General features: G+C 42.6%; 2 protein-coding genes across 2 annotated transcripts; one reads left to right on the top strand and one right to left on the bottom strand.

Moving 5' to 3' along the window:
• Positions 1-861: 861 nt before the first annotated feature.
• On the bottom strand, positions 862-2,665 carry fam177a1 (family with sequence similarity 177 member A1). Its single transcript, XM_063183615.1, has 5 exons — positions 2,477-2,665; positions 1,823-2,002; positions 1,658-1,724; positions 1,374-1,471; positions 862-1,098 (listed from the first exon to the last, which is right to left on the bottom strand). Exons 1-5 carry the CDS (start codon positions 2,648-2,650, stop codon positions 898-900), a joined length of 720 nt encoding a protein of 239 aa, XP_063039685.1. The 5' UTR covers positions 2,651-2,665; the 3' UTR covers positions 862-897.
• Positions 2,666-3,427: 762 nt separating this feature from the next.
• On the top strand, positions 3,428-16,055 carry LOC134434933 (F-box only protein 33). Its single transcript, XM_063183613.1, has 4 exons — positions 3,428-3,980; positions 4,736-4,846; positions 5,026-5,693; positions 9,814-16,055. Exons 1-4 carry the CDS (start codon positions 3,553-3,555, stop codon positions 10,077-10,079), a joined length of 1,473 nt encoding a protein of 490 aa, XP_063039683.1. The 5' UTR covers positions 3,428-3,552; the 3' UTR covers positions 10,080-16,055.
• The last annotated feature ends 1,796 nt before the right edge of the window (positions 16,056-17,851 follow it).

Raw genomic sequence — 17,851 nt, 5'->3', positions numbered from 1 at the left:
CTTAAGAAACCTTCATATCAACGACATCGTCATTCATTACTCTTAGGGATAATAATCTGGGATACAGTCAAGGCAGTTTGCAGTATTTTCTTCCAGTCCAAATCAGGACATTGATTGTTGTCCTTGCCAGTAATTGGGAGTTATACTGCTTAAGACAGGCAACCAATCATCTGGTGCCCTGCTTGAGATGAGTACTCCAGAAAAGGTTACATAATCAAAAACAGAACAGCCAATGACAAATATCCAACATCTCACAGTTACATCAATGTCTGTTGATGTAGAAAAGGCAACATGGTAGCGTTTGATGGGTTGACCTTACCCAAGGCTTTCGCACAAAGCATTTACTGTATGTAATGTACACATTTGTGCTCACTTGGATCTGAGACAGCAAAATAGGCCATGCAATCATCATTCTGTTGACATTTCAGAAAAAAATACACTTTCAGAAGGACTTCAGCTTACTCTGATGGAAATATATCAAGGAATGAATATAGAAAGACAGCCTTGTCAATGAGTACCAAGTCAGCACTTTCAAACAAGTTGATAATCTTTTCTGACATGCATTAACAATATAATCAGGGTTCATAAAAATATTACAATAGTTGCATAGAAAAACATGCAGCGGAAAGAAAACATCCTAGGATGGCAAATACGCTCTATGACTACAGCTTTGCGCTCACCTAGCACTGAATGACAATTCCCTTCACAGTGCTGTTCATAGCACATTAACATAAACTTCCCTGGTCAGAAACAACTAGATGTTCAGAACAACCTCTGCTCTAAGTGTAATTCCTGAAGTTGGATTACATTCATAAATAAACTAATCTGCGAATGACAGAGGGAATGACAAAGGACCATGAATGTCTAAAAACACTGGCAGCTTTTTAATACAGGACCTTAGGATGGGAGTGGAGCGGGGACGTGCACGGCCTCAGGTGCTGGTTTGGGCTCTGGCTCCAGCTCAAAGGTGACGTTGACAAACGATGGATTGGTCTCTGGCTGCTCCACCCTGGGCTGCTGGCCATTTTGGCCCATCTGCTCGTTGAAGTGTCTCTCTGCCTCCTCGGACAGACGATTCTCTTCCTCCTCCTCATCCTCCTGCAAAATGAGTCGAATCATCAGTGAAGATTCCACAAGGAATCCCATTATTAGTGACGACTTCAAAATTAATCTAATTATCAATGAAGCTGAGTGACGGTACAGTCTGCTCAGTCCAAAAAAATTACCCCTATTTACATGTCAATTTCGAGATGGTGTAACATGGTAATGACAGTGTTGTGACTTATCAAACTAAGGATGTGGGCTATTATTGATGGGAATGCCCAACTCCTTTCCCTGGCATAATCTTGTACATTAGAAGAACTCCTGCTGACCTCCTTTTTCATGCGATAATACTCATCGATGGCGTACTGGTACTTTGGTGATGTGATGCCCAGAAGCGAAGCCAGCCTCTCCCCAAGGTAGTCGCACACTGTCATGCAGAAATAGTAAACAAAGTCAGATAAGAACTTGTGCAGTGCCTCCAGGGAACTCGTAAACAAATAATAGAGTAGGTATAGAAGAATTTAAAAAAAAATACATGAACATTTCAGTGATCAGTTTGGTTTCGTCAAAAAAGGGGCAGAGAGATTGTACACTTCGGGCCTTTCAAGCCTACCTGACACTGTTGAGGTAGCCATTCTCCACATTTGAAACCAGACATATGGACCCCATGTCAGTGATGACTGGATGTTGAGGAAACAAAACAAAAACAATTTTAAGCAACAAACCATATGCATGGCTATGTGGTAGTGATGCAAGGACGAATGTTAGAGAAACTCACGGGGTCGACTGAAGTTACCACAGCCTTTTGTTCAGGTTCTTCCTCTTCTTCATCCGTGCTGTACTCCTCCATCGTTTCCCCACTGGCAAAGTATATGGTTCTGCGGGGAAGCTTCTGTGGTTTCAGGCCCAACTCACCTATCTCCACATTCTCGAAATCCTTCTCAACAGTACTTTGAGTCTAAAACAAACACAAAAGCATTAAAAACGTTTAATTAAATGTAAACCTTGATCGGATAGCAAACCAAAGCTACGTGCATCATTGAAATATTCCTGACAACCTTTAACTCACAGAAAGTTAGGTGACCAACAGGTTGTGATCATGACGCCTTGTGCTACATAAACAATACAGTAGAATATCAGATAGCTGTCTCGCTATTCTGGGACTATCGACATGGAGTCAGTACACGGTGTTGGAAAATGTATACCACACACACGATAGCGGTATCGCTTCAAACTATCTGATACCGTATTACTGTCATCTTGTAGGGATCTGATAATCAGACAGGCGTGATAAGCTATTGTTTCTAAGCTAGCTGAAACAAGGAAACAATCACCAAGCTACTGCGATGTTGTTAGCCAAAGCCAAACGATGGTAGAATAGCGTATCTTGTCTGAATTACAAAACGATTAAGTGAAAGATATTAGGACATACTTTGTCTTTGTCCATCGTTTGCCCCACGGATATGTTAGCGTTTGTAAGATAAAGTGACAATTCAGCCATCTCCACTTCCTCTTCCACCACCACTTTCTGCTTCGGGTTAGCTACAGTTGCTAACTTCAGAAGGAGGGGGAGGTAGCTGCTTGCTGTGTTGGAAGTGACGTCCATGACAGATGATTGGTTTGGTTTAAAACTCGACTTGGCTCAGCTGATCAAGTACATATGTGCCTCTGAATCTGTGATGTCAACCTCTTTCACACAGATTATTTTTATTCTCACGATACTGCAACAATTTACACACTTTTATTGACACAATGAAACAATATGACCACACAAAACATGTCATCATTGAATAGCTGTATGTTAAGCAGAATTATATGCCTCAAGATACCCAGAAATTGCAAGCAGAATTGTGTGCTGAGACCCTCTGGTCTCACTCTCCAGACCCATTTTCAGTGGTACAAAGACAAGCGCTTTGACAGTGCCACGCCCCCTCCTTGAAATGAATGGAGAAGAGAAGATGTACATTCATCTGCAGCAGTTGGTCTACAAGTCACTCCATGCACATCAAATGTACGTGCAATATGCACCAAATGAGCAAATATGCAGTGAGAAATAACAAACCGTTCGAAAATAACAAAAGGTTTGCTATCTAGGATTCATGCACGCGACAAGCACTGCCCCTATTGGTCTTAAACGGTATGGCAAAAATAACAGCTCGGGGGAATAAACCATGAGAAGAATATTCCAAAACATTAAAAGAACAAGCAAATTGCCAAAAGAGAAATTCATGTTTCGTGACATTATGATTTTTACACATGAAAAACATTCGATCCCATTGCTCTCATTTCAATTTTGTTCTCTGCCCTGGCAGTTCGCGCCATCGTCACCCCCTGCAGAACGAAGTGGAATGTTCCAATAGTATTGAAGCAAAGCTGCTGTTTGTTTTCTCCATAAACGACCAGTCGGGCGAAAGATCTCTAGAGCCAGGCCCGTTGTGAGTCTCGTAGCTAACAGTGCAACGGTTATATTTCCTTTTCGGAGTTGCAGTAGTCTCGCAGTAAACAGCCATGGCTCTGTGCGGGGGTGTCGGAGCCTTGGCTTTACCCAGTGAGCTTATTGTTCACATATTTTCCTTTCTGTCAGATCGAGACAAGCTTCGGGCCTCGGCCGTATGTTCTCGCTGGAGGGAGTGTCTGTTTTATCCAGCGTTGTGGACTGAACTGAAGTTGCGTGTCGGTGGAGGGACAAATGGAGGTGGCTCTGGATCAGAAGAGACCCCCAGATTAGAATTCCTCATGCGCAAATTTGGCTCTTTTGTGCGTGAACTGCAGCTGGAGTTCGCACCAGTGGATGGGTACCTAAGCCCACTGCAAGCAATGGAGGGCAGAATGGAACCTGTGGAAAGCGACCCTCAGTTTTCAGACCGCTGGAAAGATGCAATGGCCACCTATTTGGACCAGGTTTTGTTTGTGCTTCGTAGTATTCGTAACAACAGGTAATACATTTGTCATGCCTTTGAAATGCGTTTTGTGTGGTTCATTAATCAGCTGAGCAACGCCATTTTCTCAGTGATTACATAGCCAGCTTGTTACCGCTTAGCTAGGCAGCTAGGCTAGCCTGCTAGCTATAAACAAACCCATGTCATTACGTAACCAAGCTATGTCTGATCCAGTCTGACGGCTCACAGTTTACACATACGTTACAAGGACATAGCCAACTGTACTTTCTGTAACAATTGCCTGCGATGTCTCTGTATTGTATTATTAATGTGATCGTAATAGTACAGTACTGTTTTTTCACAATGAATGGCATGACTGAAAATTGCGCAGACTTCTAGAACACGCCATAGTCAAGGGGAAATCTTGTTGGCACAAAAAAGCTTTTCTTCTTTTTGAAAAACGTGTTTCTGTTGAAGGACAAGTACCGTTTGGTTGTACAAGAAGAATCCGTATATTGTACTGTCTAACACAGTGTGAGGTAGAAAGAATTTTCCTGAAAGTCCCCTCATCACAAACATATGGCACAACACTGGCATTTCCAGGCCTGTCAAGTGACCCCCCTTATTGGAGAGAAAGTTCTCGTTTATCATATTAGCTGATGCGATAGGATGGACAAAATCAAAATGAACGTTTGATGGCCACATATTTAAGATACTGTCAAGAACATCAGGGTGTCTGTTGTGTCATCTAACCATTGCTTTGGGCTTTAATAATGTTTTGAGAGTATGCTTTGTCTTCTGCTCTGTTGAAGAAATCTCCAAAGGTTGAGTCTCTATGGTGACACCTGCATCCTTCAGGATGAGGGCATATTGGACAGCTCCTATCTCCACCAAGTTGATCAGGGAAGCAAGAAAATCAAAGAGTAAGTGCACATATCAACCACTGATTTATCAACCAATGCATACACAGTGCTCCCTAATATTTCTTCTTTAGTCATTTTCTTTGTTTCAGAATTCATGACATTTCCATTCTTCCCTTTTATCTCTCTATGTCTCTCTCCCCCTCTCTCCCTCCCTCCCTCCCTCCCTGCGGTATCTACAGGATCCAGCTGCTGTTTGAGGAGGTGCTGTCCAACAGTAGGCAGATGAAGTGGCTCTCCTCTGCCTTCATGCTGGGCGTGGTGACTCCTTGCTCCCTGGCCTCGCTCTCCAACCCCAGCGCCTGCTCCCTGGGGCACCTCAGCTTGCTGGACAACCAGCTGCCCAGCCTGCTGGCGCCCGTGGAGCTGGAACGCCTGGTGAACCTGCGCTCGCTGGCGCTGGACTTCTGCGACTTCTCCTCGGCCATGTGCCGGCTGCTGGCGAGCCAGGACCGGGCGCCGCTGCACCGCCTCTCGCTGCTGCTCAACGGCGCCGCCCTGGAGGACAAGCCCCTGGACGGCACGGCGGGCGAGGACGACTGGAAGGCGCTGGTGCGGCGCAGCGGGCAACTGCGCGTCTACCTGATGGCGTTGGACGTCTGCAGCCAGGACCTGCTGCGCGTGCTCAAGCCCAGCCTGCCCCTGGAGCGCATCCACCTGGACAGCTACAGCACCCCCGTGACGGACGGCGCCGTGGAGCTCATCTCGCAGCAGTACCACAAGACGCTCAGCCACTTTGTGCTGATGCGCGACGACGGCGGCTTCCCCGACCTCAGCGTCAACCGCAACGAGGACCCGCTGGTGCTGCTGGCCTGGCGCTGCGTGCACCTGGCCGTGCTCATCATCCATGGTGAGATCATTATTATTGATGATGTTGTTGTTGTGTGTTGTTATTGTGTTGTTGTTGTTATTGTTATTGTTATTGTTATTATTATTAAGTAATTAATTAACAAGGACCCGCTCATGCTGCTGGCTTGTTGCTTTTGTGCACCTGGCTAATCATTCATGGTGAGATGTTGTTGTTGTTCTTGTTGTTTGTCATACCTTTGCCAAGGAGGCCATGTTTTCGAGTTTGTGTTTTGCTTTTGTGCAAAATAACTCCCAGAGATATGAATGAATCATTCTGAAGTTTTGCCATTATGGTTGTATGCACACACAGTGGGTCCATCTTTATTCCTGTGTTTGACTATGTTCTCAGCTGGCTTGACAGAGGTCTGCAGTCTGCTGTTATAGTTATAAATGATCACTAATGATCACTAATGCCCTCTGAGTTCCTCTCAGTCAGCAAATGCAATGAGTTCGCATCCTTTTTCAAAGGAAAGATTGAAAAAATACGTGCAAACATACTCACACATGTGCAACCGACCCAAGATTCAGACCAGCTTGCTATGGTGAAGTTAAATCCTAACCTCATGAGAAATTTTCATTTAGTTGATGTGGACATTCTTAATAGAACGGTACAAAGTCTTAGCTCCTCTACATCTGACTTAGATATTTTACCAACAGCCTTCTTCAAATCCATCTTAAATCTAATATCATCAGATGTACTTCAGATCATCAACACCTCACTACAAACAGGCATATTCCCAGGCTGTCTGAAAGAAGCAGTTGTGAAACCCTTACTGAAAAAGAACAACCTGGATGCACTGGTACTAAACAACTATAGGCCCATATCCAATCTACCATTCATGGGTAAAATAATAGAGAAAATGGTTTTTAACCAATTAACTGCTTTTCTAATCTCTAATAGCTATTTTGATAAGTTTCAATCAGGTTTCCGTGCCTACCACAGCACTGAAACAGCTCTTATTAAAGTTATGAATGACATAAGATTGAATTCTGATGCTGGCAAATCATCCGTCTTGGTACTTCTTGATTTGAGTGCTGCTTTCGATACAGTTAATCATTCTATACTTACTACATAGACTGGAACACTGGGTTGGCTTTTACGGGCATAGTGATCGACTGGTTAAAATCGTACCTACAACAAAGAAGTTTTTTTGTCGCCATTGGAAGACATACTTCATCACCAATGTCCTCTGGATTGTGGGGTCCCCCAGGGCTCCATTCTGGGACCACTACTGTTCAATCTGTATATGTTGCCACTGGGACACATTATCGAGAATAACTCCATAAATTACCATAGCTATGCGGATTGATACCCAGCTCTACTTATCTATGTCCCCAAATGACTATACCCCCCTTGAATCACTCTATCATTGCATGGACCAAATTAACAAATGGATGTCTCACAATTTCCTCCAGCTGAACACAGATAAAACTGAAGTAATTATATTTGGGAAAAGAGAGGAGAGACAAAAGATTGCTACTATCCTTGAAACGAAGGGACTGAAAGCAAGGGAAACAGTTAAAAATCTTGGGGTCCTCATTGACAGTGACCTAAACTTCAACAGTCACATGAAAGCTATTACTAAGTCTGCATTTTATCACATAAAAAACGTCTCTAAATTTAGGGGCCTGATGTCTAAACATGATCTGGAGAAGCTAATACATGCCTTTATTTCTAGTAAAGTTGATTACTGTAACAGTCTTTTTACTGGCCTCCCCAATAAAACCATTAAACAGCTTCAACTTGTACAAAACGCAGCTGCAAGGGTTCTTACAAAGACAAGGAAGTTCGACCACATTACTCCAATTTTAAGATCGCTGCATTGGCTCCCAGTAAGCTACAGAATTGATTTTAAGGCTATGCTACTTGTGTTTAAATCACTAAATGGAATGGGACCCACATATCTACTGGATATGTTTTAGCTGTATGCACCAACTAGGTCACTAAGGTCAACGGAGAAGAATTTGCTGGTGATTTCCAAAAGTCAAAACAAAGTGTGGAGAAGCATCCTTTAGCTTCGATGCTGCAAAGCTTTGGAACCAGCTTCCAGATGTCATAAAAATGCACCCACTATAAGACGAAGCTGTTCTCAGATGCTTTCCCCTAGCTTAAATTACTTATTCTTATTATTTTAATTTTTTATTTAATTTGTTTCATTTTATTTTATTTTATTATTATTTTTACCTTATGTTTTATCTTAATGTTTTTAAATGCTTTTTGACTCTAATTCATTTCCTTCTTTCTTCCCTGTTTCCTTTCATTTACATTTGTTAACTTTGTGAAGCACATTGAGTTGCACCTGTGTATGAAATGCGCTATATAAATAAACTTGCCTTGCCTTGCCTTGCCTATTGTAACGATACCGGTGAGGATTATTTTTAAATACCACTAAGGCCAATAAGTAATTGCATCATCATTACCATTGTGATGTAGGCCCTTTTGTGGAGCATCATTCACACACAGGTGTTTAAAGTACCTAAGTGTGTAAAGTACTTCCAGTTCCAACAGTGTGTTGTTGGCTGCTGAATGGAAAGTCTCTGATTGCCCTGTCCTCTGACAGGTCTGTGAACAGCTCTCAACAACTAAGCGTGACTGCTCTTCCCTGACTGCCCGACTATCCAAATCGTACTGTTGATAAGCTGTTCATTCCACACATGCTTATTGACCCAAGGCCTCAGGCTTGTGTGTGTGTGTGTGTGTGTGTGTGTGTGTGTGTGTGTGTGTGTGTGTGCCCGTGTGTGCGTGCAAGCTTTTGGTTTGTGGACTGTGTTGGATCACCTGCTGTCATTGTTTGGCCTTGCACACTTCAAATTCCACAGGCAGCATTGTGCATCAGCTACAGTGTTGTCATGCTATTAGAACATGACTCTCTGCTTTGTATGTGCACTAGACCATTGCTCTCTGCTGTTTGGTACCCTCTCTGGTTTTGGTCTTGACTTCTTTTTACACCTCATGAAAATGCTTTTCAAGTTGTGACAATGTGATAAGCTAGTGTTTCTCAACCGGGGGTGCTACAGCCCCCCAGGGTGCTACAGTCCCGGAGGGGGGCATTGGAGGGGCCCTAGGGGGGCGTTGAAGTATACAGCTGAGTGGGGGCAAGGCTTAGTTACCATTGGGGGGCATTAATCTATTTATTTAATTTCCAATACTAAGGGGGGCATTGGCAGGCTTGTGATGAGGTCAAGGGGGAATTTGTTTTTTTAAAAAAGGTTGAGAACCACTGCGATAAGCGTTTGTAACCGCTGAGGTGCTAGGTGGCGTGCAGTAGTAAACCCAAGGTCGTTTAATGCACGTCTGTGTGTCATATTTCACATGCAAAGGCATGTTGGACCATATTTTGCCCGCAGGCACAACCGTGTCGAAATTTGTATTTAAGAATGCTGTCTGGGAACTATTGAGTAACGCAACGTAAAGGTCGGATTAGCTGGCTTAGTAGCTTGGCCTGTGTTTTGGTCCTCCAAACAAGGCGATTTAGCCCCTGCTCTACCCGCTGTTTTGCTTGTCAGATGTGTTTGTTTTCCTGGGAACAGAAGTGAAACAGCGATACGGTCCCTCACGAACACAAAACGGCCAGTGCTGTTGAGGGCTGCAAAGACCTTCAGTGTTATGTGAGGTAGATTGTATTAAGTGACATTTTGGTGGTGGTATTGCTTTTTCAAAAAGTGCTTGAGGTTGCATTTCACGGAAGTTGCCTAGTAGTTTTTTCCATGGGTAGACCTAATCTAGTATCAGCAAAATAAGCTAACTCCGTAATGCAGCGATATTTCCCAGAATGGCTCATCCCTAGACACATTATGGCATGGCCATTCGATGGTAAATCTTTCATTTTACGCCGGAACATCGAAAAAACTTAAATTTGGTAGTAGATTTGTGAACTTAAATACAGTAAAGCATTTTCCTCTAGCCCTCTAAGTCACACTAACTAAGAATATTAGTTCTCTCAGGCCATTACTTTATTACTCAGTCTTTGTTTCTCTTCTTCTTGTCTTGTCCTTCTTCTTCTCTTTCTCTTCTTCTTCTGTCTCTGTCTCTGTCTCTGTCTCTGTCTCTGTCTCTCTCTCTCTCTCTCTCTCTCTCTCTCTCTCTCTCTCTCTCTCTCTCTCTCCGTGCCCTCCTGCAGGCTACACAGTGTGGTCCCACAACCTGGTGGCCATCTCGCGCCTGCGGGGCCCCAGCCTGAAGGTGCTGGCGGTGTCGGAGGAGAGCATCGACTTCGACCCGGACCAGTCGGTCTTCATGGAGGGCGACCCGGTGCACAACATGGTGAAGGAGGTGTCGCTGGGCCTGTGCCGCGTCTGGCACCCCTCGCTGGACACCAGCGTGGTGCTGAGCGAGCCCACCCAGCACTTCCACCGCCAGATGCAGAGCTTCAGCGAGGGCATGTGATGGGGGAGCGCGACGCAACACCACCACCAACCCTGCGCAGTGCACCGCACGCCACGCCACGCCAAGCAAGCATAGCAAAGCAAAGCAAGCACGTGTTTATTGCACGCTCGCTCTCTCTCTCTGTGTTTGTCGTCTCTCACCTGACCTGCAAGTCCCACCTTTTCCCTGTTTGACTCCTTCCTACTACGTACTCCTCACCCATCACCCTCCACCCCCAACCTTGAACCCTGGTCTTGTTTCCGTACTTCTTCCTGCCTCGTTTTCCTCTAGCCCTGTCCATATACAAGTCCTGAACCCCCCTACCCTGTGTCCCCCTTCCCTATACCCCAGCTCTGTGCTTGATGGTAGACCTTTTAGTCCATTTTCTGTTGTCCCTCTACCCCTTTACCCCACCACCCCTGCCCATTTTACTTGGCAGGCTTGTTCATTTAACTTTTATGATTGTTTTTTTTTCCCCCTTTCTCTCTATCTCTCTCTCGCTCCTATAGTGTGACAAATAATCCTTATATGTGCTGTGTTTATTCAGTATTAGCACTATATTAATATCTCTCTGTATATCCTGCTCATTACTAGGAGAGTATAGTTGGGTATCGATTTAGTAGCTAATGGAGTGACTGGTGAAGAGGAGCTTTATGTTGTGTGGGTGTGAGTGTGTGCGTTGTTTTTTTTTTCCTTTTTTCTTGAAAACTTTTACTCCTACCATTCTTTTGGGTGCACCCATGTTACGAGTTAATCGTACAGTGAGTTGTTTTTGTTTCGTCTCCATCCCCCGTTCTCTTCCTAAGTCATCCGTCTTCAGAGTTTCCGCTCTCTCGTCTCTTGTCAAGAGTTTGGTGTTGTTCGAGTGAACCTTACGGAGACGCGAGGCCTCACTTTAGACATTCTGATTTATCTCGGCTCGTTTTGCAAGGACGTGAAGATCCTGTGACCCTGCTCGCACCCTTCTTCTTGATTTCTTTCAAAGGGAGACTAGTCTTCCTGACTAAAGGGTCAGTACTGGCGAACCGTTGCGAAACCCCTTGCCGCCTTCCTCTATATTATTCATAATATTTTTTTGTACATGTGTTGTCTTCCTTGTTTTTTTTTTCTTCAAGACTTTATGATGATGATGCTGATGATGATGACATTGATGTTCTTGTTGTAGTAGTTAGTAGAAGTTGTTGTTGTTGTTGTCATTGTTGGCTACATTCGGGACTTAAGATCCTGCTGGTTTTTTCCTCAGCCTGGAAGTACAGTAGATACACAGGTCTACTGTTGGATGAACACACACACACACGCACATACACACACGAACACACAGACACACATATGATAGTGGAGGGTTTTTAAGCTCCTGCATGCCTCAAGCCCTTCCCAGCACTTTACCAATGGGGGCTAAGTGTTAGCAAAGACCTAGCTGCAGGTTTCTCGCTCTCAAACAAACAAGGAGAATAAATCCTCTGTCCGTCTCAGGTAGGCACAAGCAGGACGATGACTAAGATCTAGATGATGAAGATACGATGAATGAAACGAAACAATCAGCTACTCTTGTCAGTTTTGTCTGTTCTTTTGAAGTCACAGTTGCCTTGGAAACAGCCCTTAAGCCCCTCCCACTAGTTTTGTTTTTTCCATCATACAAGTTTCACAATCACTTAAAAAGACAAAAGCAAAACGTCCCCCCCCCCCTCCAATTTCTCTGTTTCCTCAGACCAGCCATAAGGTAGACATGGGTGTGTGTCCCTACATCGTGGACACACATGAGTGGAGCAAATCCTTCTTTGGTCATTGTTGAGGATAAAAGGGTGCACGTTTGGGGGATTGAATCCAGAGCTTGCGTTGCATCCTCTGTGCTTGCGCGCATTGTGTGTGTGTGTGTGTGTGTAATGTGTGGCTAGAAGCATTTTGTTTGTAATTTGCTAGTTCCATATCTCAGGATTCCTGCACTGCGGTACTTTTTCGTTTTTTTCTCCTGTAAAATGACTTTTTTTTTTGGAAAGCTGGTTGTTGAGGGAGTTTGGTTGGCCTAGATGTCCGAAAATGCGCGTTGTGTTGGAATTGCGCGATGGAGAAGAAAAAAGCTCTTCCAAAAGAGTGCTCCTCAAGGAGGGGGGATGTTATATATATTTTTTTCTCTTCAAAGAGAAAAAAAACAAGTTATCCATCCCTCGCCTTGTTTCTCGGTTTACTACTTCTTGTTTTTAAAAGTTTTCATCTTCAATGTTGTTGTATTTGCTCAGCGCTTTTATTACCCGAGTTGTGCTATCTGTCTTGCACGTATTTGCTCTTTTTAAAAACCGTGAACGTTGCCCATAGTGGTGGGAAGTAGTAGTGGCTGATACAATTGCCTAGTGTTAGAAAGAGAATGTGAAGCTCAAGCCTTGATTTTAAGAGAAGTGAAAAAAAACCTCTTGCTGTCTTGTGTGGGAATCTCCTTGACCTCCATCCCCACTGCAGCCGATGCCTCTCCCTGTTCCTTAAGTCTGTATTTATGAGCACATATCTCCAGTGTCTGCGGATCTATTGGGGGGCACGGGCCAGACTTTTTATTCAAGGTAGCAGGTGCAAAGAGCTTGGTGCTTGTTGTTGTTGTTTAAAAGGTTACAGAGGATGCCTTTAGGTGGATGGCCTTGTTGTTGATTTTAATGGTGGTGGTGCCGGCATCTCCCTAACACCACAGAGACGAGCAAGAATGGACAGGTGCTGCCTTCCTTCACAGCCCTACAGGTTGATGGCTGTGCGTGTGTGATGGGCAGGGCGAGTTTATAACCAAAGTGAGTACTTCCATCGAGGAAGGAAGGAATAAAACTAGTATGCAGGCGTGCGAGGTGGGGAGAAAAATGAGTATGGTTTAAGGTCTTTCCGTGTTCTTCAGGGGAAGGAAGGAGAGAAAATGCATTTTGTGGACGGCTCACAAAAGAACTGATGCAGGTAGTTAATGGGTGATTGCAAGAGTGAACAGTCACCTATGGAGACTGGGGACAGTCATGCTGAAGTGAGTCCAAGTGCAGATATAGCCCCTCTCTGAACTTGCATTTGTTTTCTTTGTCTAACAACAAGAAAAAAATGCAATGGAGGAAAACATACATGTGTGTGCATGCAGAGAGGTGGGGGAATTGCTTGATTTGAAAGCCCTGTTTCTATTTTTAGTACTACACCAAAAAAAGACATTTCATTGAGATTGTTCTATATTTTGATCAGAATATTATATTTTGGTCATCGCTGATAAAGAGTGGCTATAGACTGAAGTGATGAGGGAGAGACATGAGACGGTGTCTTGACATTTGTTACAATATGTGAACTGCTAATGCATAAACTGCTATTCCATGCTGTGCCTAAAACCCAGAATAGCTTTCATTTAAGCCTCACGTGTTCTCAAGGGTTTGCTAGTAAAGTGGAAGTCTAGAACAAGTGTGGGTCTACAGTTACAAAAAGCTCGTCAAAGCATCAGACTTGTTTTTTCTTTTTTTTCTTCTTTTCCTTTTGTTTTTTGAAGGTTTCTTCTTGGTGTGCATTTGTGTGTCTTTTATTGTGAAATGATTCAAAAAGTGCGTACATCATTGAAGTGGTGAGCGTGTGTTCGTACCAGTATATGCACACGCGCAACTCGGTATACAACGATAAAAAACCTACAAGGCATACCACTTTCTCAGCAGTGAAAAGAAAATCCGTTTTTTCTCAGGGTAACTGTCCGGCAAGGAGCAGAGTGGAGGGAGGTTTTCAAAAGCTCAGGCCTCTATTGAGAGAGAAAAAGTTACGAGAAAGAAAAAAGTCAAACAAAAACAACAAAAAATATAACACAGCTTCTCAGTCACTGGATTTTAAGACATTTTTCTGTCAGCATGTGTCTGCGTGCGCTGCCAAAGATGACGGTGATGCATAGATAACAAACCCCACATGAAGTGCCCACCTGCAGGCAAAACGGGCCAGGGGCCAACAGCTTCTCTGGGCCAAGACATAACTACTATATTTACTACTTACTCAGCATCTACTTTTGCAGTTTGATAATACAGAAAAAACCATGCTGCAGAGAAGAGCGTAGAGTTGGGCCACGCGTTGGTAGTCGCAGCTGTGCTGCGTCCGTTTTGGGTCAACAACAAGTAGATCTCTTAACAATGCACCTGTTTCACTGTGAAGAGTGAATGTAACTTAAGATTTAAAAAGAACTTATTGATGAATTTCAAATCAAAGGGTTGGTTCTATCAGACCTACAAGCTGCTATGAGACGTGTGAGGAACATTCCACTGGGGAGTTTAAAAACAAACGATAAAATGGCCAAATGTCTGCATGAAATGACTTATTTTTTTACTATTTTATTCTTTTTTTTTTCTTGTTTTCTTTTTTTTGTGGGGACGCGATTACTATGGCATCCATTAGTAAATATGATGACTGGTCTGTGAAGATGATAATTCTTGGAGAGTGTAGTCACTTAGATGTGGTTTGTTGTATTGGTCCCTCTCTGCCTGTCGCCATGTGCCGATGGCATTTTCAGAGGGACTGTGTGTTACTCAAAATTTTTAGACCAGTTTGTTGTTACAGCTTCATTGGATCCCCCAGATGTTTTCATAAGGTGTTTTATTTTCTCTTTTTTTCTTTTCTTTTCCACATTTATTTGACGTAGAAGATGTTTGTATGCATTTACAATCCAAATCTCTCTTTATCTCGCTTGTCACAAAGGAGAAAGCTGTAAAACACACACATACACACATACAGTGGGCTGCTTGGAAGCCATCCTTGAGCATCAACTCAAAAACTGTTGCCTGTAAAAGCTCCATTGAGCTCCAATAGCTACCTTACTGTTACAGAGACCTCATGCCAGCCTTAAGAAGTGAGTGAGGAGAAAACATAAACACACAGAAGTGAAATAAGCTTGCAGTCAAGTTTGTGACCGTGCACATGTGTCACAGTGGAGGTGACAAAGTTTAAGAGTCTCGTCATCTCGGTTGATTTTTAGACAACCACTTAACCCTTGAGTCATCTTTTATCCAGCTCCACTGTTGGTCCTTAGACATCAAGCTTGCACCAAGCCACAATCTCTCCTCCAGCAGGCTGGCTTGCATGTACAGCTAAGTCAATAACTATGCAAGTGGAATGCATATAATTCAGTGGCTCTTAACTCTTTTTTTCGTTTTTTTGTTTTGTTTTGTTTTTTTTTCTTTTATTTCTTTTTTTTCTTTATTTCTTTTACTGTCACTCATAAATGGAAGTAACTTAACTGCAGTGATAACTTGGCCTTATGATATTATTGCTATTATTATTATTTTTAAGATCTTGATTCTTCGGAAGCCAACTCCGTTTCTAGGGCGTCCGTGGGTTACAGACATGGTCTCCATGAGACCGGCCAGCCGGCCCCAGTTCTAAGAGGTACGAATGTTGTGCATTTGTTTAAAATCAGGACAGTTTGCAATAAAGCAGTGGCCAACTGTGGGTGCACTAGCAGTGCTGAGACCTGGCTGCTACCTTATAAACTTTACGGGGTTGAGGAAGTTTGGAAAAAAAAAACTTAACAGTGCATAAGACGGTGTGTGTTGTGTATGTATACATAATATATATCTAGATGTATGTATATACTTCCACACCTCTATGCTACATCTGTCCGGGTTCTATTTATGAACATGACAAGAAGTTTATAAGCGTTGTTTTGCAAAAATGGTTTTACCATCTTAAATGTTTAATATTAGGGCAGGCGTGTTCTGTCTTTTTTGTCTCCAGTGAGCACATAGCATTGGATTTTATATGTACATCTGCAAACGGGGGGGAAAAACACACTTGACCGGCACAGGGGTAAAATGCCAGGTGTGGAGAGATTTCATTGATTGGAGAAGTGATCTGATGTTCCACAATTACGAAGCAGAAAAACCTATGAGTTTGAAAACAAGCAAACAAACAAAAGATAAACCTGACACATATTTGGGCAAACCAGCCGAATGTTGATTTTTGAATCAATGTTGAATGAATGCATTTTCTTTTAATCGGTGAAATAAAATCATTAAAAACAGACTTTGGGTTTGTGTTTTTTGTTGTTGAGTTTCATATTTGGTTCATGTCTTGATACACTTAATAATAACTAATTTCTTGTAAACAGCCTTTTTGTCTGTGTTGCAAAGGTTCAGAAGGTAAGAGTGGAAGTATAATCTCATTCCTTGAAGATTTAGCACCGGGAACCACTGAACTATTTCTGTTTGCATTCAAAATGACCATTTTAGATGGAAGTCACAAACTTGATTAAGACACAGCTGTCAATCAGACCTGTAGCGTTCAACAGATACAAATTAAAATTTTGTGATATGCAATTATGCCTCAAGTAAATATATACTGAAACATTTGGTGTGCTGACTTAAACTGTGCCTAAAATATTGTAATAAAATAGTAAGATGTTAAATTGATATCATATAGGCACACCTATCTCATTCTTGTCAGATATTAGTCATGGAGATACCAAGCTATTCAACCTTTTTAGTTGAGTACCATTAACATTAAAGTTGCACTGTGGTGGATGGTGGCCAGAGTAGGTATTGCAACTGTGCTGCTCATTAAAACTGCTGCCTATTGCCAAATTTGATCTTTTCTCAAATATTTACCAGCATGACCATTGTACAGTATTTGTAGATAAATTGTCTAGTTGTGGAAATTGAAAATGGCAGACATGGAGAAGATCCACCTTGTCATGAATGAAACGTTCAATTTTCCCACTCGCAAAGAACACTTACAATGCGATGGTGCTGGAAAGTATTTGTGAAAACAACTTTTGTGATTTGGGGGGGTGGATTCAGAGCACCATCTCTTGGCATTGCCAACATCATACTGTTGTCTTGGCCCAAGTGTTCATATATCATTTTATTCCAATCTAGGCCCATCACTGAAAGCCCAAAGCCCACAAATGTATCATTCGCAAGTTTGATAATGATACCAGACTTGTATTCAGCTTTCAACTCATATTTAGACAGCGAGTATATCCTGTGTTGACGAGATTAGGAGATATGACTGTTCTCACCCCATCTAGAGGTCAAATAAGAAGCCCTGTAGTTTCATACAGCACAGCGCTTTGGACGCTGCAATGGTCATTATAAAGACATTACTACCACATTACAGAGCCTTTAGTAATGCATTAGGTCTTGATCACTGCCATTCTGATAACAGCCATTCATAACAAAGGCAATAAGATCTGTACGTACCCCAGATGTATGTGAGGGATATATGATGCCTCCTTAATACTCTACACGACACTAAATACTTCATGGTGTTCTTTTGTACGGCTCCAATACCTGGATGCTTTCAATTTCCTGCTTCATATAGCACCCACATAGTAGTAATTGTACTACAATCTTATATAGATATATTGAAATGCACCAAAATACCACAGGACTTGCTATCCAGTATTATTTGCATAGTACATTTTTTCTACGGTATGCAACATGAATCAGTCAATTAATTTAGCTATGAATGTGCAAGATAAACACGACAACAGGTTTATTAAACAATTAGGTCAACCTTTATTAGCCAGAACAGTGCCAATATTTCAAAAAAGTGTTTTTTGTTTCTGTCCTTATCACACATTTCCAAAGCTTACTGGCAACTGTACCGGTATATCAAACCCTTCCAACTCAACTGTGCATTTTAAGGCATAAAATGCTGCAATTTAATTAACCATAAATATGCACAATTCCTGGATGGCATCAGGCCTGAAATCGTAAATGTTAAAACAAGACCACGATTAGGCTTTTTTGTATGTACAATCTCTTATATTCACAATATCAATACAATTTCTGTATTATATACACATATACGTACACGTC

The sequence above is a fragment of the Engraulis encrasicolus genome, chromosome 19, assembly GCF_034702125.1.
Source record: "Engraulis encrasicolus isolate BLACKSEA-1 chromosome 19, IST_EnEncr_1.0, whole genome shotgun sequence".
Lineage (NCBI taxonomy): Eukaryota > Metazoa > Chordata > Actinopteri > Clupeiformes > Engraulidae > Engraulis > Engraulis encrasicolus.
The sequence above is the reverse complement of the archived record's forward strand: the minus strand, read 5'-3'. Positions and strand labels throughout refer to the sequence as shown.